General features: G+C 38.4%; 1 protein-coding gene across 1 annotated transcript in view; it reads left to right on the top strand.

Annotated features, from left to right (window-relative positions):
* xirp2a (xin actin binding repeat containing 2a) overlaps positions 1-21,660 on the top strand; it is a 118,847-nt gene that overhangs the window by 35,340 nt on the left and 61,847 nt on the right. The window contains exon 2 of the mRNA XM_061716163.1: positions 20,935-21,040. Within this exon, the coding sequence (XP_061572147.1) occupies positions 20,935-21,040 (106 nt within the window). The remainder of the gene's footprint in view (positions 1-20,934; positions 21,041-21,660) is intronic.

The following is a 21,660-nucleotide window of genomic DNA, read 5'->3' as shown; positions in this document are numbered from 1 at the left end:
ATTATTATAAATTAATTTCAAGAATAAAGTCAAAATGTCGCCTTTTTCCTCAACATTTAAACTTTTTTTTATCAAAATTGTACTTCAACATTAATCTCAACATTTCGACTTTTTTCTCGACATTTCGACTTTTTTCTCGACAATTCGACTTTGGTCTTGACATTTCTCGAAGTGCATAATGAAAAAAAATCTTCCTCCATTTTTCTCCTGCCTGGCCCTAATACTCTTCCGTACATGACCCCCAAAAAAGTCGAAATGTCGGGAAAAAAGTCGAAATTTTGAGAATAATGTTGAAATACAATTTCAAGAATAAAGTCGAAATTTCGCCTTTTTCCTCAACATTTAAACTTTTTTCTCAAAATTGCACTTCAAAATTAATCTCAACAATTCGACTTTTTTCTCGACATTTCGACATTTCTCGAAGTGCATAATGAAAAAAAATCTTCCTCCTCTAAAATATTATTTTTATTTTTCTCCTGCCTGGCCCTAATACTCTTCCGTACATGACCCAGTAGCTTGTGGAGCCACATTTATCACCAGGACATTGACGTTGCTTGTTGCTTAAGCTGTTGAACAGATGGATTCACATTTAATAATAATACTTCAATGTCAAGATGAGTTTGGGGTTGATGCAGTGACAGAAAGGTTGGCCTTGTATTATTCTGCGTTTGATCTGATCATCAATCTGGCTGTTTCTTACCTTCCTATAGCTGCAGAGAGGGTTTACTATCGTTTCACCTGCTGCTTCTCTGCTCTTGACACAGTTTTATACGTTGTTGTTCAACTAAACTTCATACTGGGGAAGGTTTTTTATCTTCTGATCCAAAAATATCTTGGAAGTGAAATGGCTTTACAGGTTTTACATAGCATTAAGAGGGTATGTTGTGCCCTTAAACAGGGGAAAACAGTGAGGGAAGAGGTATGAAGAAACAAACACAGCTCTCGCCTTCACTCGTCTGTATTGAGTAATAAATATACAAAGTACAACCAGAATCACACATATTCTCTGTATGAACATACTCAGTCTCAGGACTACAGTTTCAACAACTAAATTAAAGCTGCAAGCAGCGATGAACGGGCTCTCGCGCGTGCAATTTCCACCAATAAAGGTCGAGGACTGAAAACCGAGTCCGATGAAACCACCCATGACTCTTTATGTCAAACCATTCAAAAGTTATGGCAGAAAGTAGGAACTATCAAATATGGACCAATCAGATGAAGGGGGGGGGGGCACGCTTTTTGGCGTCTATCGTCGCCGCAGTAACGCTTTTGACTGAGAAAAGTAATGCGCATCGTCGCAGGATGGAGACGCACATTTTGATGTATAAAACACCTGGGTGCACGTTACGGTTCCGGCGAAGAAATGGCCGAAGAATTGGCATAAATTGCGCCAAAATTACACAATTAATTTAAAACGGCCGACATCCTGTTCGGTTTCGGCCAAGAGACTTTTCTTTAAGTTGCGACATGATACAGGTGTGTACCGATTTTCGTGCATGTACGTTAAACCGTAATGTGGGGCTTGAGGCACAAAGTTTTCTAGGGGGCGCTGTTGAGCCATTAGGCCACGCCCATTAAAGCAAACCATTAAATATCAATTTTGTTTTTTTTTGCGTGCAAAATTTGGTGACTTTTGGGGCACGTTTAGGGGGGGAAAAAGGCCCTCATTTCGTTGGAAGAAAAACGAGAACAATTCCTACAGATACAATAGGGCCTTCACACTGTCAGTGCTCGTGCCCTATATTTTTAACCAATGTACCACATGAATTGTAACTTAAATGAAATATATGTATCTTTTTTAACTCATATATTTTAGTTGACACATGAACTAACTTATTACTGTAATGAAATAACGTTTTTAAGCACCATACAGACAATCTCTCAGATGAAATACTGTTTCTAAGCACTTTACAGACATGAAAATGGTGCAACAACAGTCAGACGCTATGGTGAGACAATAGTAGCATCTAGCTTAGCCTTACACGGTGACGGAGTTAGCACGAAACTTAAAGAATATAAAAGTACTCAATTCACCTTGTTTCACTTGAATGTATATTCTTTACATTAATAACCGCGGGGCAACTTAGCCGAAATAACAAAGAACTTATGTTTTATGATATCTCTGAAAAGCAATGAAATTATGTTTTCTGAAAAATGAAATGATCCTTAAATTTGTTTTAAATTCTTATCTACCACATGTGCCTCTTCAGTCTTTCACTGCACTGACCTCAGAGCAGCACTCACAGCTTGCACTTTGATCTATTGACTGTGAGTGCTGTGTATGTTTTTTCCTTCTGTGCTTGCTGCAATACGGCAGCAAGAAATCGAACAAAAGCAAACAGAAAACTGAAGGCCAGTGTCCATGAAGGTCAGTGATCTGACTTGCTGGGGAGAATATGACATGTTCAGGGGACCGTTTGCTCCATCAGAACCAGAGGTTTCCTTCATGTAGTTGAAAGATCCTGCGTGTTCGTTTGTCTGGTGCACCATAAGAAAACCAGTGAAATAGAATAAAAGTTAATACAAGCTTTTATTATATCATACACTTCTCTCAAACCACGAAGGTAGGAGAGAAATGCACACGGTGGTCATGGACCCAGTAGTATTTATACTAAAAAGGGAGGTGTTCTTTGTACGTAAACCCCATCTGCCAATAGGGTTGCCACCCGTCCCGTAAAATACGGAATTGTCCTTTATTTGAGAAAAAAATGTTGCGTCCCGTATTGAACTAATACGGGACGCGATTTGTACCGTATTTTCATTAACTTTTACACCATATTCTAGTTGAATTATTGAAATAAATTAACTTTTACAACATATTCTAGTTGAATTATTGAAATAAATTAACTTTTACACCATATTCTAGTTGAATTATTGAAATAAGTTAACTTTTACACCATATTCTAGTTGAATTATTGAAATAAATAACTTTTACACCATATTCTAGTTGAATTATTGAAATAAATTAACTTTTACACCATATTCTAGTTGAATTATTGAAATAAGTTAACTTTTACACCATATTCTAGTTGAATTATTGAAATAAATTAACTTTTACACCATATTCTAGTTGAATTATTGAAATAAGTTAACTTTTACACCATATTCTAGTTGAATTATTGAAATAAATTAACTTTTACACCATATTCTAGTTGAATTATTGAAATAAATTAAGTTTTACACCATATTCTAATTTTCCGACCTTCACCTGTAGCTATATTATACATCTTGGCTGATGTGGACATACAGAGCATAGGAGGATATTTCAGTTGCTAGTATGTTTGTCTGTCTGTACAGTCATGCAAGTTCAATGCTATTAAAGCACTTTAAACTTTAAATCAAAGCATTTAGTTTTTTCATATAAAATAAACAAATTTTTATTCAGTTTAGAAGTTTTGGGGCTTTTTTTTTGGCTCCTGCGCTGCTGAAATCAGGGCGTCCCTTATTTCTATTTCTGAAAGGTGGCAACCCTATCTGCCAAACATATCAGACCTACAGCCGCATGTCCCTGTTTATTGCTTCCTACTTAAGATGTCAACCCAGATATCGAATCAGACCCATCAGTGTTAAAATATCTGTTTCTCTTCATTGTCTTCACCTAACGAAGAGTAAATATCTGAACTATTTCAACAGCCTAGTCATAAAACAGGAGTTGACCCTGTAAATAGAGAAAATAGTTGAACTATAGCTAAACTCTTGAACAGGAGACTCTGCAAATACAGAAAAACCACCAGTGTAGAATCTTATAGAAAAACCCTTCAAACTCTTAAACAATTTCATAAAATCCTAACATAGTGCAGTCTCGGGAGTCGTGTTGGGGAGCAACCACGTCCATGTCACGAGGCATCTTCCACCCCCAGGAGCTGTGCAGGCGTTAGAGGGAGAGCGTGCATACGCTCTGCCCGCTCCCTCATACAAGGATCCACTTGTGTGCCATGTTTTAACAAACTCATTTAGTAACTGAAACCGAACCAGCCAAACAGTGAGTCATACGCGTCCCCCTCCTCGTCCTGACAGGTCCCTGTAGTCATTTACGACAAAGCAACCACCAAAAAAAGCAAGGTTGAAAAATGAGTACAGAGAAGACGATTAGAGGTGGAAAAGTAGAAAGCAAGGAAAGGAAATGAGAGAGCAAAAGCCAAGGATGGGAGGAGTGAGTGGTTAAAGTAAGATCTTAAAAATCTTTTAAGGAGTACATCCATTTGAGGTGAGCAACCTCCACTCAGATGTGGCATGGTTTGGAACCAGGGGACCTCATTGATTAAATTAGCTGCTGGAGCTTCACCAACTCCAGTTAGAGCTGCACTTAGAGAAGCTACTGAGTTGTTTCAGTGCAACGCGTCAGAAACAGAGAGACTACGGAAGAGTATTAGGGCCAGGCAGGAGAAAAAATATTTGAGAGGGGAAGATTTTTTTTATAGTGCACTTCGAGCAAAAAGTCGAAATGTCGAGAAAAAAGTCGAAATTTCGAGAAAAAAGTTGAAATTTTGAGAATAAAGTTGAAATACAATTTCGAGAAAAAAGTTGAAATTTTGAGAAAAAAGTTGAAATTTTGAGAAAAAAGTTGAAATTTTGAGAAAAAAGTTGAAATTTCGAGAAAAAAGTTGAAATTTCGAGAATAAAGTTGAAATACAATTTCGAGAAAAAAGTCGAAATTTCGAGAATAAACTTAAAATACAATTTCGAGAAAAAAGTCGAAATTTCGAGAAAAAAAACAAAATTTCGAGAAAAAAAAAAAAAAAATTCGAGAAAAAAGTCAAAATTTCGAGAATAAAGTTAAAATACAATTTCGAGAAAAAAGTCAAAATTTCGAGAAAAAAGTCGAAATTTCGAGAATAAAGTTGAAATACAATTTCGAGGAAAAAATCGAAATGTCTCCTCTGGCCCATCAAATCCAGTTAGGAGAGCGACTGACAGCTATGCAGCAGCAGCCGTAACTAACTAACTAACTAACTAACTTAACATCTTTGGAGTGGAACGTTAAGGGTACGTTTCTGAAGTTATGCAACTGTATATGTGTGATATGTGTTTCAAATCAATATCGTCATCAAATTTGGACTTTTTTCTCAACATTTTGACTTTTTTCTTGAAATTGTATTTCAACATTAATCTCGACAATTCAACTTTTTTCTCGACATTTTGACTTTTTCACCGAAGTGCATAATGAAAAAAAAATCCTCCTCTAAAATATTTTTTTATTTTTCTCCTGCCTGGCCCTAATACTCCATAGAGAGACAGAGCAGCTCTTACTTCGGCAAGCCAAAAATCACAGTCAATTTCCAGAAATGTGTTCCTACTTCCATGGACTTTGTGTCATGGCTTTGAAACGTTGAGGCTCTGCAGAGAGATTATCATGACTGTTGCAGTGATATGGTGAGAATCCTGCGTGAAATCATGTTGGTGCTGAGAACTGAGGAGTATCTTCGTAGGCGTGCAAAGGACAACAGCTCTGCGTTCCTGACTCACTTATGATGCGAAGGTGACGTCAGCCTCCAGCTGTCAATCAAAAGAAACTGTCTTTCAACTTCAGGAAACTGGAGTCTGAGTTTGATGTAGTTTATTTGAAACAAAATTTCATTTAATTAATTCCTCGGTTCACCATCATCGAATGACTTGTAGTAAATCCATAGCGGACGCCACCGTTGTCTGTGACTGATATTTATTTGATCTGGTTCAGGTTCACCGTCACTCCATCCAGAAGAACACGTACATTTTTATGTCTGATATTAATAGTTGACATTTTCATAGTTAAAATTATTAAAAACTAATGCAAGGCTGAACAAGCTGACTGTGAATATCAGGTTATGGACTTTTAAAAATAGCTCTGAATCCTGGAAATCCTGACTTTTGAAAATAAACACAACATTTTGTACAATTTCTTTGAAAATTTTACAAGAAGAAGTTTTTCATGAGAATCAAGTCGCAGATGCAAAGATATAATGTCACTTAAAAAAAGTCAAAATTCCACAAAAAAACTAAAGAAAAGAATTTGTAATTGTTCAAGGATAAAATCCTAATCTGATGACAATAAATGTGTAAAGTGTAATAGAAATAATGGAAGCGTAGTTTGTTAAAACAACCTTTACGGTTCATAAATTTTGGTGTGGGACCAAAACAGCGTGAACTGGAACAATTTGGAGTTTGAGTGAACTTTATGTTTGCAGCAAAGTGCCAATTAATGTTGGCACAGTGGACAAAGGAGCAATTTTATCCTCTGATGGGCAGAAGAGAATATTGTCCCACTTCAGTGATAGTTTGGCCACTGTCCCTACAGAGAAACCAAGATCGTTTTCAAATTTGAATTTGTGTTAAAAAATGAATATAAAGGAGTGTTTGTAGAAATATCCATGTCTGGTCAGTGGAGAGTTCATGGCACCTATGGGTATTTTTCTTCAAAATAATATTCCTTTCCAACTCACGTCATCTTATTCCCTAATGGACGTTAACACTCCTTAATAATAGAATGGTTTGACTCTGTCATGTTCCTTTCAGTGTACGATTCACAAATGATGAAAAATGTAATTTTTCAGTATCACCGGATCATCAACATGAATGATGTTTGTTTTCTTCTCATTAAATAACAATCTCATTCTAATCATTTCAGATTTATTTTTACCTCCAGATGCACCTAATTATGGAGGATTTTTTGTGCCAAAATTAAATAAATAAATACATCATTAATTAATTAAAATGGGAATTAAATATATCATTAATTAATTAAATGTGTCATTAATTAATTAAAATTAGAATGAAATATGTCATTAATTAATTAAAATACAATTCATTTGAAGTAAAAATATATATTTATTATTTCAGCATTTAATTAATTAATGACAACTTTAATTAATGATTTCGTGTTGCTGAATCATGAAATGTAAAACTGCATTTAATTAATTAATTACACATTTAATTAATGATTTTGTGTTGCTGAATCATGAAATGTAAATGTAAAACTGTCAGTTTCACTCGTCAAGGACGTACGATTAATGCACAGGATAAAAAAAAACGCATATTATATAATTTCTGGCAGTCAACGGCACCCGTAGCTTGAGGAAAAGTATGGTGGACTACTGCGTGAACTTTTTTGAAAAGCGAGGAAAGATGAAGAATGAAAAGGGACTTTTGAACGGCACGTTCACTTTCAAAAAGATGCCAGATGGTTTGTTGGACGAGACTAAAGTTATTTGCATGTACTGTCTATTTGAAATGAATTACCATCGAAGTACGTCAAGTCTCAAATACCATTTGTAAGCTAAACACACAACCCCCCCAGTCTGAAGCTGCAAAAAAAGGCGCCTGGACAATTTATTTTTTGTATCACCCTGTTTTGATCGCACTTAGGAGAAGGGGATATTTTTTGAGCCTTTTATTTTCCTCCATATGACGTTAGACATGGAAAATTTAACTGACCAATGCACTTCTTGTACAATGTTTGTGATGCATATGGTTCATTGTTTTACACTGAGCTGCTTAAAAAAAACAAGGAATCTTAAGTTAGTCTTTACAAGAGTAAAGTTGGGGACTACATTGTGTTTGTATTTATTAAAAAAAAAAAAATTCTTAATATCTTTTTATTTCACAAAAGAAAGGCAATCAGATACATCCTTAATGACGGTAGGTCTTACAAAAAAAAAAAAGCACACAAACATACACACGAAATAAATAAATAAACTGGAGAAAAAAAAAGTGAATGAATAACAACATGGAAAATATCATCAGTAAGTAACAGTATGGGCATCAAAACTCGAATACCTACAAATACATAAGATACATAAAGTAAATTACAGCAATAAAACAGCAATCAGCGTACGATTAAGTTCTCTAAACCAGAGAATAATGGGAACCAAAATTCTTGAAAAAGATGGCCACGGTTATATTTTTCCAATGTTAGTTTTTCTAATGGTAGAAATGCTGTGAGTTGATCTATGAGAGTCTTATAAGATGGCGGGGAATCGTTCTTCCAAAATAAAAGTATACATTTTTTTGCAAAGTAAGTGATCAAAATTAATATCCTGCATTTTTTGTTATCTAGTTGTAAATTATATGTGTCATTTAATAAATATAAACCAAAATAGCTGTATTTATGAAGGAATGTTACATTCAGGTCAAAAGCTTTTTTTTTGTGGAAAGTTGAATAAACATTGGCATAAAGCAGCATATTTGCCCTTTCTCATGTTGTTAACAGTATTAAAAACATAAAAAATACCTTAAAGTAATTTAGAACAGCAAAAAAAGTGTGAATAAATGTGCGATTAATCGTGATTTAACTATGGACAACATGCGATTATTCGTGATTAAAAAAATGAATCGTTTGACAGCCCTCCTAATAACAAGTATTGGCCTTCTGTCTCTCTCTCAGCTTATTTAAAATAAAACCTTTAACTCCAACTCTTGTCTCGCTGACTTATTAAAAGTGACGTTTTTTGCAAATAAAGGAGTGAATTGGAAGACAGGCGGAGAACATTTGAGAAGAGAGAGGAGCAGGCCGCTCTCCGTGGAGACCCTCCGTACACCACAATGTGTCATTAAAGCCTTGCTAGGGGCACGGCTTGTTAGCAGATAGATGTCAACAGTTCACACAGTCAGGGGAAAGTGTTGAAAAGCGTCTGCACATGTGACGCTGGGCCGGTTCTACAGTCCGGCCTGTCAAACAGGTGATATCTTCTTCTAATGGGCACCAATGCGAAGGTGAAGGATGTCACATGTGCTGCTATTACCAGTTACCATGGTTTCACCATCATGGTCTCGCCGTCCCCTTTGTAGGCGTCTGTCACACATGAAACAATCCCAGATGGCCAGCTCTGATTTCATTAGCGGGAGCAGCTTCTTTTGAGAGGATCCAGTGATTTTTTTTCTCTTTTTTTTCTGCAGGGATTATCTCTAGCGACAGGCCTTCTAGCGATGTTTAGACACATTTCACCAACCACTGTCCCTTATTAACTGACTCTGCTGTCACTCCGTTGGAAATACACAGGGGCACCCCTCCCCCACCCGCTGCCCCCGCTCGCCCATCCTCCCTTCCTGCTCCGGCTGTGGCAGCGAGTGCCGATGGAGGACATATGGCAGCGACTCAAAGCTAGAGCACACTTGTTATTAGTGCCATGTGATGCTGCAATAATTTGATGTTTTTTTGTTTTTTTTGCATTTTTAATATATAATATATATCATATATATTTTTATATATCATATATATTTATTTAATTAATATATACAGTATATTAGGGGTGGGTTAAAAATATCAATATTTTATCGATATACACGTGTAGGAACGATTATTGATACATAAATCCAATTATCGATTAAAAAAAAAAAAAAAAAAAAAAATATATATATATAGATATATATATATATATATATATATATAGATATATATATAAAAAAAATATATATATATATATATTATATATATATATATATATATATATATTTTTTTTTTTTATTTTAATTTTTTTTTTATTTAATCTTTTTTTTTATATAGCCTATATATTTAAAAAAAAAAATTTTGAATCCCGATTTTGTTCCCCATTTTATCACCCAGTGCTCCTACCTAAGACAGTCCTGGGCATTGCTCCCTCTACCAACCCCGGGAGGCCCTGCACTGAGCTCAGGTCTCCTCCTTAACCTGAGGAGTGAGCAGGCCGCTTCTTTTCACCAGACAGGGTGGGGCTTCTCCAGCCGGACGTAGCGCGTGGAAGGATCACGTTATTCCGGCCAGATTTCCATTCCATTGCCAAAGCCAAATTGGTATTGTAACTACAATATCGATATCGAATCGTATCGGAAATCGTATCGACTTGAGACCTAGTGTATCGGAATCGTATCGTATCGAGAGGTTAGTGATGATACCCAGCTCTAATATATATATATGATATATATGTGATATATATGTGACATCTGCTGCTAGTCTGAAACGCGAAAAACACAGGGAAACGCACAACGAGCACACAAGCCTTTGAGATCTGTAAGAGAAAAAACAAACAGACACGAGAACAAGCAGAGACACAAACAGCAACCATTTCAGGTCCCTGAGACTGAATCAAAACTAGGACACTGCGATTAGCTATCACCCAAAACTGCGGAGTGAGTATGTAGGTGAGTGAGCAGGTGTGTATGTCTGTGTAACTGTGTGTGTGTAAAGTCAAAACGATGCTCTACCTGAACTGTAACTATAGTGGAGGAGGGAGGGTGGAACCCGGCCACCCGAGAGACCAGAAACAGACAAGGAAGAAACCCCAACCCAGACCACCAGCCGCCCGCAGAGGGCCGAAAGAGATGTTTTTGATTTGATGTTTTTAAGAGTCAACAAATTTTGCACAGGTTACTTTCATTTGGTTTTGTAAAATGTTTATTTATCGGGGGCTTCAGCGGCACCGACCATGAAGTGGCTCATTGGGTTTTTTTTTTTAGAGTAGAAGGTAAAAATGCTGTAAATCTTTTCAGGGTTGTTGATTGCCTTAGAATTTGATTCCCGTCTCCTCTGAGAGGAATGAATTCCAAAACATTCATTATGCTGGTTACATAACTCAAGGCCCATTTCCAACTTATTTAGTATCAACTCAAATTTTGCTTCTAGTCTCGAGAGGTCCACGCCCGGCAAGCTGAAAGATGGACAAACAAGCATTTAAACCCATTTCTGTAAAAGCAATTAACCCTTTTAATCCCAAAATACTACACGTCAGTTTATCATTATTTGGTCAATTATTCAGGTCAGACTGGGTGAACAGTGCAAAAGAAAGTACAATATCTTTCAATTTATGTATCAAGATATTAAAAGATAAATAGATGAAAATTAATAATAATTGGTAATTGGCTTTTATCCCCAAACTCTCATGAGGTCCCACAACAGCATTAAACAAGCCCAACTCTTCACTCCTCCTCTGCGTGTTTGCTGTTATTTTAATGGCCAAACATCTCAAATGTGGTTTCATCTGCCCAATACTATTACTAACTATTCCTGATGTTTTGATGCCAACTTAAACCATACTACTGTATCCAGCTTGTTCGTACAGCTTCAATTTCATTTGAAGGAATATTCTTTATTACTTTCAGTTAGTGCAGTCTCCCGTTTCTGTTATCGACAAAAAAACACCCAGTGGACTCTTGTCCTGTGATTTCTTCTAACAATCTAAATATCATTATGATGCACCATGTCACTCAATGACAATGAAATTAGCTTACCAAGCTACAGTCCACATCTTGACAGAGGCAACTATATGACATTAAAACATTTTTTTTTTCCTCTGAGCATTGCAATGACTGGATTCGGAACACACTTGATGGCGTGCTGCTCCTGGGAAGATTGGCAGCTGTTTGATTGGCAGGTGGATGCAGTGCTGCAGTTTTACCCTGGATTCACACTGATAGCGTCAAAAATCGCCTGTGGAGGCTCGGGACGCCTGCATCGCGCTGCTTGCCAAAGTCTGCTGACGCCTGCAATGGGCGGGGCTTTCAAGCTGCGCTGCAGAACTGGAGGGAACTTGGTGCATATAGCCTACACATATCTACTGTATATATAGCGTGTACATCTTCAGTTTCCTATTTCTACATTGATCAAACTTTGGGAAGCCTTCTTCATATTTTGGCGTTATTTCTGCATAGATAAGAGTGAGTTTGATGCTCCTTAACAAGGTTGGTCCTGGATCAACAGACCATACAGCCCCTCAACCATCAGTTACGTGTTTCACATGAGTAGTTCAGGTGAAAACATTCAGTTCATGTAAAAACTGCAGTCAAATCAGCAAAAATGTCAGTTTGCTGGATGAAATAGATTAACTCCTGATAAAATAAGTTTGTTAGTGCACAGCTATGTTCATGTATGCATGTGAATGAGTGTACGTTTGTGTGTACATGAAAGTACAATCTGCATTGAGGCTTCTTGCTTCGGGAATCCCGGTCTGTGATTGGACGCTGCCTTGGCGTTGCCGCAACTCATTTGCATAAAGTTGCGATTTTTTTTCAACTTCAAATTGATGCTCTGGATGCCTCCAACGCCTCTGTGGCCTCCGACGCCTCTCGCAGCGCTTTCATAGACAATGAATGGCAACTGGACGCCTATGACGCCTGTGGCACTTTTGGTGTGAATCCACGGTTAAATGCTTCTCTGCTGCTTCTCGAGGACTACCGCCAATAAAAATATATGAATACATTATGTAATTGGTGATTCAAACAAGGTGCCAAGGAAAATAGAATTGGTGTCGATTCCCCACCCTCCAAAAGTTTACCAAGGACGACGTGATAGAGGCGGTAATTAAAATAATTTTAGTGTCAATTAAAGACCGAAACGTTAGATGCGGACTACTAAATATACGAACATTAGGCTCCAAGTCTCAATCAGTAAACAATCTAATTACCGAGACCAGGAGTGATATTTTCTGTTTATCAGAAACGTGGCTACAGGATGAAGAGTATGTTAGTTTAAATGAATCAACTCCGCCCAGCTACTTTAATCATCATATTCCTCGAAACACGGGCCGAGGCGAAGGATCTATAATCGATCTATAACTCCAGTTTTCAAATAAAATCTAAACGTAAATACGATTATAATACGTTCGAAATCTTCACACTTAGTCTAAAACTCCTGGAGTTTTCTGGAGAAATCAGAGAAGCCAGTTTTGTTAGTGGTAGTGTACCGGCCCCCTGCTGGTGCTTATCTAGAGTTTCTGTCTAAATTTTCAGATTTCCTATCTGGTTTATTGATCAGTACAGATAAAGTCATCCTAGTGGTTGACTTTAACATTCATATGGATGTTGACAGCGATAATTTTAAAATAGCTTTTAATTTTCTTCAAGAATCATTGGGCATCTCATAAAATTTAAACAAACGAACGCTCTGTTTTAATCATACCCTCGATATCATCTTGGCCTACAGTGTAGAACCTGATAATCTGTTAGTGTCGCCTGTAAACTCCTTCTTAGCCAAGCACTATTTAATAATGTTTGAATTTAACATTGTCAACATTAAAGTGCAAAATAAGAGGAGAACTAAGGAGTCTCCAGTGACAGACTGCCTCTCCCTTGATGTGTGAAGGAAAGATATAGAAGGTCTTTACTTCCTGCTGCTGTTACACTCCACATTGAACGCTGTTAATCATATCTCTTAATCTGGAATTTCTGTATGTTATGCAAACTGGGGTTTCCCCATTGCAGGACAAATAAAGGTTTTCTTATCTTATCTTAATAGAGCTCTCTGTTTTCAGAGTGCAGGTTTACTCGTAGTTCCTAGAGTATCCAAATGTAGTTTTTGAGGGCGGGTTTTCTGCTTCCAGGAACCGTTACTATGGAACCAACTTCCAATCTGGGTTAAGGAGGCTGACACCACCACAACCTTTAAAACCAAACTTAAAACCTTTCTGTTTTGTAAAGCCTATAGTTAGTGTTTAGTAAACCTCTAGTTAGTGTTTAGTAAACCTCTAGTTAGTGTTTAGTAAACCTCTAGTTAGTGTTAGTAAACCCCTAGTTAGTGTTAGTAAACCTCTAGTTAGTGTTGGTAAACCCCTAGTTAGTGTTAGTAAACCTCTAGTTAGTGTTTATTAAACCTCTAGTTAGTGTTAGTAAACCTCTAGTTAGTGTTGGTAAATCTCTAGTTAGTGTTGGTAAATCTCTAGTTAGTGTTAGTAAACCTCTAGTTAGTGTTGGTAAATCTCTAGTTAGTGTTGGTAAATCTCTAGTTAGTGTTAGTAAACCTCTAGTTAGTGTTGGTAAATCTCTAGTTAGTGTTGGTAAATCTCTAGTTAGTGTTAGTAAACCTCTAGTTAGTGTTTAGTAAACCTCTAGTTAGAGTAACTCTAGTGTGTTAGGGCCAGTAGTCATAGCTGCAGCTGCAGGACAAGACTAGAGCTTCAGGAGCTGCATGCTGACCTGCAGCCCCCCTTGATCATCCCACTGCTGCTTCCACCTGTCTGTGTGGATGTCTGGTAGATGCCTGCTGACACCCAGATCCGCAGCCCCCACTTTTATAAAAGTGTCCAGATTTGCTGATTTTCTTTGGAAGTATTATTGGTGTTCTTGGTCCTTCAGTATTTTGGCTTCTTGCTTGGTAAATGAATAATGTCAAGGTGTAACATGTCATGTGCTGTTGTTCAGCTTAGGTTTTATTGACCCCATTTCTTTTATCGAGCCCTGATTAGTTTAATTTTTGACCTGAAAGAAGGTAGTCTCTACTCTCATGTGCTTATTTCTGTTGCAAAATCCATCGGATGAAATAAAATTGCACCAGTCTAGAAGATGTAAATATGATATCTTGTTATCTTGCAGGACAGAAGACAGACTCTCCTATTCAGTTTGATTTGAGATTGGAGGTCTTATTGCAATATTCATTATTAAATTCCTGATAAGAGAGAACATTTCTTGTGACTTTGGTGGTAGAAAGGTTATTGAATGGCCATGGGCTAGTAATGTGAAGGGATGCTTTAAATAAGTCATGGCCATGAGTTACTATTGCATTGCGGTTTGATAACTAAATTGTGGCCACATTTTAATAATGCATGCCTGCAACGCACTAAATCTGTTTTGCTGTAGGATGAATGACCTCAATGCCACCGAGCTCTCATCATGCAAGTAGATCAGATAAAAAGGATTTCATCTGATTTTATTTTAGTCTTGGGATACATCACAAAGAGATCCTGCGGTCTCTGGCAGTTATGTTTAGTCTGATCATTAGTTAAAAAGAAAAAAAACTCTCAATTCGGCTTATGAAAATGTATATCTAAGTAACTGGTGATGATGACTTAATTATGCATTACTTTCCTTTTAGAGCCGTGACTTCTGAACTAATCAAAACGTTGTGAGAAACCCTCCTTCAGCAGGATTTCCCTAGATAGATAGATAGATAGATAGATAGATAGATAGATAGATAGATAGATAGATAGATGTTTTAGACGTTTCCCTTCCTTAATGCACCTGTTTCAAATGGCTGTGTCATTATCAGACTGTGCAGACCTTATAAACACTACTATAATGCACACCATAGATCTGTCAAAACATTATGAAAAGTGATGTACAATCAGCAGCCACTACATTGCTGAATGTTTAACTGTTCAACAGCAACAACACAATAAACAAGGATGAAAATAATGCTCTGACTGTTCATTCCACCTGGACAGAACCCCCTTACATGGTGACTGCGGAGTATTGCACTATAAAGAGTAGGCATTAGTTTGGACACAGCCGGATAAAACAGTATCTATGGCTCTGCCCTGATCAAAGCAACAAACACTGAACACAGGACATGCTCAGAAGCCCAAGAGTTCCCCATTAAACCGTGTAGAGGAAGTATTGTACTTTTTCCAATACATTTTAGTGATTTTCTCAGGAAGCAAATTCAGATTGATTTTTCTGTAATTTTTTTTTTTTTGGTCAAATTACCAGGCTTTATCAATGACTGATATAGAGGGTATGCATTGACGTCACTTCCCCACTGGACCATGCCCCCTTACTCGCACTGAGTGGCAAAACATCAGCAAAAAATGGCTGCCACTAGTAGGGGAAACTGTGGAAAAGTCAGGATAACAGAGGATTATCGGCTTAAATTAAAGGCAGTTGGACTTGACAGTGACCCGTACAGTTACCCAAAGAACCAGTGGTCCATGGACATTAATATTTGGCCACGAATCCAGTTTCCTGATATTTATATGTACTTAATTTCTACACGGGGAAATACACGAAGCAAAGCTTGAAGGCATACAAAAGTCTTGACGCTTGGTCCGACTTCAAGGCAGGATTTGTTGGCGAAATTAAAGTGATGAGGACACGGAACTTTATGATTTGACTGTTTAACGTTAGCTACCCAAAAATCCAACATTACCTGATACAAAATGGGAACCGCAAATCCACGTTTCGGTGCCTGGAATCCAGTTGTTTCTGTGAATTGCAGCGATCCATTTGTCTCTCTTTAGCTTATTTTTCGGCAGTCTGTAAAACGATAACTCCAATTTCTTGATAAATCTATGAGTACAGTCGATCGCACAACAGCTCTTTCCCATTTGAGATGTTTTCCAGTTGCTCAAACTGAAAGTTTACGCTGCCACTCAGTCTTTCTGCCACTCAGTCTTTCTGCCACTCAGTCTTTCTGCCACTCAGTCTTTCTGCCACTCAGTCTTTCTGCCACTCAGTGGGCGAAACCCGCTGTGAAGTCGCATCTGTGACGTCATGCGCATTCCCTCTATAGAATAAACGTAGCATGTAGACATAAAAACGAAACATAAATGGTGAACTAAAACACCAATAGTGTTGATCTACTACTACTACTACTACTACTACTACTACTACTACTACTACTACTGTCATTTCGCAGACGCTTTTATCCAAAGCAATTTATCTGAGAGAAGAGAGATCTCATACTATTATTTAAATGGTGTACTTTTACAATAATGTTTTGGGACTATTTTCAATATTAATATATATTCTTCCAATATCTTTTAAGAGGTTGCTGCACCACTGATTCTCAGGAAAGTAGAAGATACATTTGAGGAAATACAGAAAAAGAAGCTTTATAATAACTGTGGCAAAACCTGCAGCCTTTGTCATGTGTTGCCATGGGAACCTATAAGCATTCAGTCAAGGCTGCTGGAGTTTTATATATTTCTAAGAATGTTCCTTGGTCTGTCCCTTGTGGAGTTTTAAATTTTCCCCGTGCTTGTGTGTGTTTTCTCCAGTATGTGAATGTGTATAGTCATTTTTGTGTCCCTGTGATGGATTGGCAACCTGTCCAGGGAATACCCCTGCCTGAGGAGAGCTGGGCTAGTAGCTCTCTGTGACCATGAATAGCAATAAGCAAGTATGGGGAAAGGATGGTAAATAACTTACATCATGTAAATATGAAAGACAGATGGAATATTTGTCCTAGATATTTCGGCTTCACTGACTTTAAGCAAAGATATGATGCTAATTAATATTACTTTACATTCATTCTCATCAAATCTGTCCAAACATCGTGATAATGACATCCATAATGAGTGCTGTTGGAGCTGAAATGAGGAGCAGCAGAGCTCTGTTCGGGCCTGTCATCACGGCCATACCTGTTGTAGTAGGAAAAGCCTACTGGTATCTTGGCCTGATTGGCTGCCGGTCACAAATAGGGCTGGGAATCGATTCAAATGTCAAGAATTGATTCCGATTCTTAAGATTCAGAATCGATTATCAAGATTTGATGCGATCCGATTCGATTCCGATATTGATTGGGGTTAGTGTTATTAAAACTGTTTTTTGAGCTGTTGAATGAATTATATGACTGTAGTTATGCAACATATTAATACTAGTATAATATTGAGATTCAACAGCACGTATTGGCAGCTAATGATGCTGTAAGGACCAATCACCTCCCAGAATGCTGATAGAACTGCTTTCAGTCACGGGGTGGTTGGATGAGGACCCAGATGCAGGAGAGCAAGAGGCAGGAGTTCAGCAAAAAAGGTTTATTTAAAAAAAAAAAAGGCAAGAACAAAAAACGCTGCAGAGCAGGATTAACAAAAAACACTGGATCAAAAAAACGAAAACTTGGCAGGACACATGGAGGAAATGAAACAGTACGGAACCACAAGGAGCCAGGGAAAGACAAGACCAGATATACACAAGGGGGTAATGAGACACAGGTGTGAACAATCAGGGCAGATTGAAAACAGGTGGGGCAAAACAGAAACACAAACTGGGGGAAATGTCAAACACTGACACTTTCAGAAACATTGTGTGGGTCAGAATTATCAAACAGATCCAGGGCAGCAAACAGAAGACGAATGAAAATTTTTCCACATTCTGTTTAAATTTTTTCCATTTTTGGTCTATTTCGGTTTTTAATATTTGAGAATTTGGTTTTCACCATTTTATGCAAATGTAACCCCAAGACAGTATATAAAGTAATGCAATATAGACAATTTCTGCAATTATAACTGAAAACTTTAATGTTTTCATACCTTTAAACATATTTAAAGGCAAAAACATGGCACCAGTTGTTCTTGCGTACAACAAAACATTCCTTTTTTGGGCATAAACAAAAAAATACCAAAAGTTGTAATGTAATGATGAAAAAAATAATCGATCTTTACACATACGAATCGATTTTTAGGAATTAATCTGAGAATCGATTTAGAATCGGAAAATCGATTTTTTCAACACAGGCCTAAACCAAACGCCTCTCGGGAATAAGAAAAACTGCAGTTCATTGACTGACCACAGGGGGTTGGCTGCTAAAGCTCAACAATCTCCACACAACACGGAGAAAAAAAACCAAACCATGAATATATTACTATCTAGTATCCTACCGTACGTTCTGTGACTCAGTTTGTCAACTTAATGGAAAAAGTTCTTCAGACAGCTTCAGACTCGTGAGCAGATAATTCACTCCTCGCAAAGTAAACAAACCCATCAGACAGAAAAAAGGATAAATGTCTGAATCCTCCTAATCGTTCTTTCAGCGACATTCTCTCTTGTACTGTATCGAGCCGTAATGAGCTCAAACCACCTGAGAGGCACGTAAAGACATTCCTCACACGCTGGCCTTTGAAGCAGCCTCGCTGCTCGTGCAGTCAATCATCACCGAGCGAAAGAAAACCCGCTCCAGATAAACTACTGAGTTTAATGTCAACCATCAAACACAGAATCCTGCAGAGCTCTGCTCCACTGCTTGAGCTTCATTCGGCGTGAGAGCCGCGGCGGCTAGAGAGTGACTGGCGCTGACACAAATAGGGAGATTATGTTTACATCCATGGTTTGTCGTTGTGTGTTAGTGTGCACAGCGTTGTCGCAGGCCATGCAGATGACGATGCATTTCCTTCAGGGATTTGCTAAATGGGATTTTTTGAGTGCAAAGCTGCGTTCTTTGCTGCAGTCGTGACGCCGTCGGTAGGGGAGCGGAGAGCGAACCTGACGGGTTCACGCTATCTCCCCGTGTGCAATGTGGGTTTACTGTGTGCAGAGCAGGAGCATGCAGCATGCCACTCCGTTCACAGTTGCCCAGATGTTTCTTGTAAAAGCACTGACTACGTTTACATTGCAGTCAAAATTCAGATTAAGGTCAATATTCCGGTTACTGAAACATTCGGAATGATCCGTTTCCATGTGTGAGCAAACAGGGTTATCCCTGTATACTTGGTAATTGTAATCATTTGGGATATCTGGACTTCCGGTTGTGACATGTAGGGAGAGGACGCCCCAAGCGAAGGCTCCCGGTTCACTTTCTGTTACCTTCCTTTTTGAACAATGTTTTGTCTTGAATTTCGACATAACTTACACCGGTAAAATCAATCTGAACACTTTGTCTCAGAGATGAGCATGCCAAAGCAAGCTAAATCCGTTGTTAACTTGCAAATTCCGGCCACACGTGCAGCGGGTAAACTAGAAGCCTTCGCAGCTAACAATCCTCCGACAGCAGCTGAAGCTAACGTATGAGAACATAATGACATAATTCCTGCTAGGGTTGCCACCCGTCCCGTAAAATACGGAATTGTCCTTTTATTTGAGAAAAAAATGTTGCGTCCCGTATTGAACTAATATGGGACGCGATTTGTCCCGTATTTTCATTAATTTTTACACCATATTCTAGTTGAATTATTGAAATAAGTTAACTTTTACACCATATTCTAGTTGAATTATTGAAATAAGTTAACTTTTACACCATATTCTAGTTGAATTATTGAAATAAATTAACTTTTACACCATATTCTAGTTGAATTATTGAAATAAATTAACCTTTACACCATATTCTAGTTGAATTATTGAAATAAATTAACTTTTACACCATATTCTTCACCTGTAACTATATTCTACATCTGGGCTGATGTGGACATACGTAGCATAGGAGGATATTTCAGTTGCTAGTATGGTTGTCTGTCTCTACATGCAAGTTCAATGCTATTAAAGCACTTTAAACTTTAAATCAAAGCATTTTGTTTTTTCATATAAAATAAACACATTTTTATTCAGTTTAGAAGTTTTGGGGCTTTTTTTTGGCTCCTGCGCTGCTGAAATCAGGGCGTCCCTTATTTCTATTTCTGAAAGGTGGCAACCCTACTTACACCGGTAAAATAAATCTGAACACTTTGTCTGAGCATGCCAAAGCAAGCTAAATCCGCTGTTAACTCGCAAACTCCGGCCACACGTGCAGCGGGTAAACTAGAAGCCTTTGCAGCTAACGATCCTCCGACGGCAGCTGAAGCTAACGTTACTGCTACACCTGCAACACCTGCACCCGGGATATCTGGATCAAACCAGCGACGCATGAGAACATAATGACGCAATTCCCGTCATTTCCGCTTCTTCTCCCTGTATCCAAATCCAAAACAACAACAATAAAAGCAGCACGGCGGATAATGAGCAGCCCAGTAGAAGTCGTTTTGTTTCTTGGCCCTGTAGTACGCCTCGTACATTTGCTTTGCAAATCAAGAGCACACACGCATACATTTGCAAAGCCTCACACAGGTGCGTTTGTTCCTCGTGGGGATGATTTTCAACTAAATTGCTGTGCTGCACCGGCTGACTTCCAAGTTTTGACAAAACGGTTGTGGAGGAAAAACAAGGACACGCCGTTTACTGCGGTTGTACCTTTTTATCAATAAAAGCACATAATAACACTTGCAGTTAGAGCCAGTGGGCCTTTATGAAAATTCCGCCTCGTGCTGTTTACTTTCCAGTCTGTGCCTCACGCTCACGTTGCATTCAAGGTCATTTCACCTTCCACTCGACCGTGTGTGTGTGCGTGTGTGTGTGTGTGTGTGTGTGTGTATCTGGTCATGTGTGCACATAAGTTGTGTGACAGCAACAACCTTTTTTCATGTTTAAACTCTGCATGTTGGTGAGCGTATCCTCTGTTTTTCTGTGCGTGTGTGCAGACCCGGCTGGTTTTGTTGACTTGCCAACTCCCTGTTAAAGAGCACAGGTGCTTCCCCTGATAGCGCTCTCTCCCTCTCTCTCTCTGTTTCTCTCTCTTTCTCTCTCTCTGACCAGGAAGTTGCGCCTGTGCCTCTGTCCAAAAGAGTGACATCCAGTAGCGTCCTAGTGTCTGACGGGTCAACACATCCGAGCATGGCCTCACCTCAGGATCCCACTCTCTGTAAGTGTTTACCGTCTTCTTCGGTCTGGATTTATGTTTTTGGGAAAGCTTTGATGGGACCCCATCTGCAACATGTGGCAGGGAACCCGTACTGCGACGGCCTCGTGGCTGAAAGCCTGCACAACGGTTAATGCAATGTTTTGTCCCATTTGTTCTGTGAGATAAACATTTCACAGAGAGCTGCTTTTGAAAGCTAGATTGTTAATTTCTAGATAAGGCCACCCTTCCTGGAAGCTTTCTTAAGGGACAGCTGGCGGCTTCTAGATGCTCAGCTTCCATTACTGCGATAGCGCCGCTATGGTGGTTTCTTCCACTTTGTTTTTTCCACTGACGCTGATAACATGAGGGTACGGTACCAGTCACAGTCCTTTTTCTCCTCTCCAGTCCAGACTGGCCTCACAGGATTAACTAAGTTAGACATTAAAGAGCTTTATCACTGTTATTGTTTACCATCACTGCACCAGCTGCTCTTCAGGGTTTTGAAATTAATGATATTATTGTAAATAGTCTGTAATATTGAAAGAGAATCAGCAATGTGCCAAATAAATATAACTAAATCCCCTGCACCTCAAATTTGTTTGAAAAGATTCTTCAGCTTGACCGTCAGCACATTTTCAGAT

Source organism: Cololabis saira, chromosome 24, assembly GCF_033807715.1.
Source record: "Cololabis saira isolate AMF1-May2022 chromosome 24, fColSai1.1, whole genome shotgun sequence".
NCBI classification, from domain to species: domain Eukaryota; kingdom Metazoa; phylum Chordata; class Actinopteri; order Beloniformes; family Belonidae; genus Cololabis; species Cololabis saira.
This window is presented reverse-complemented; position numbering and strand designations above follow the sequence as displayed.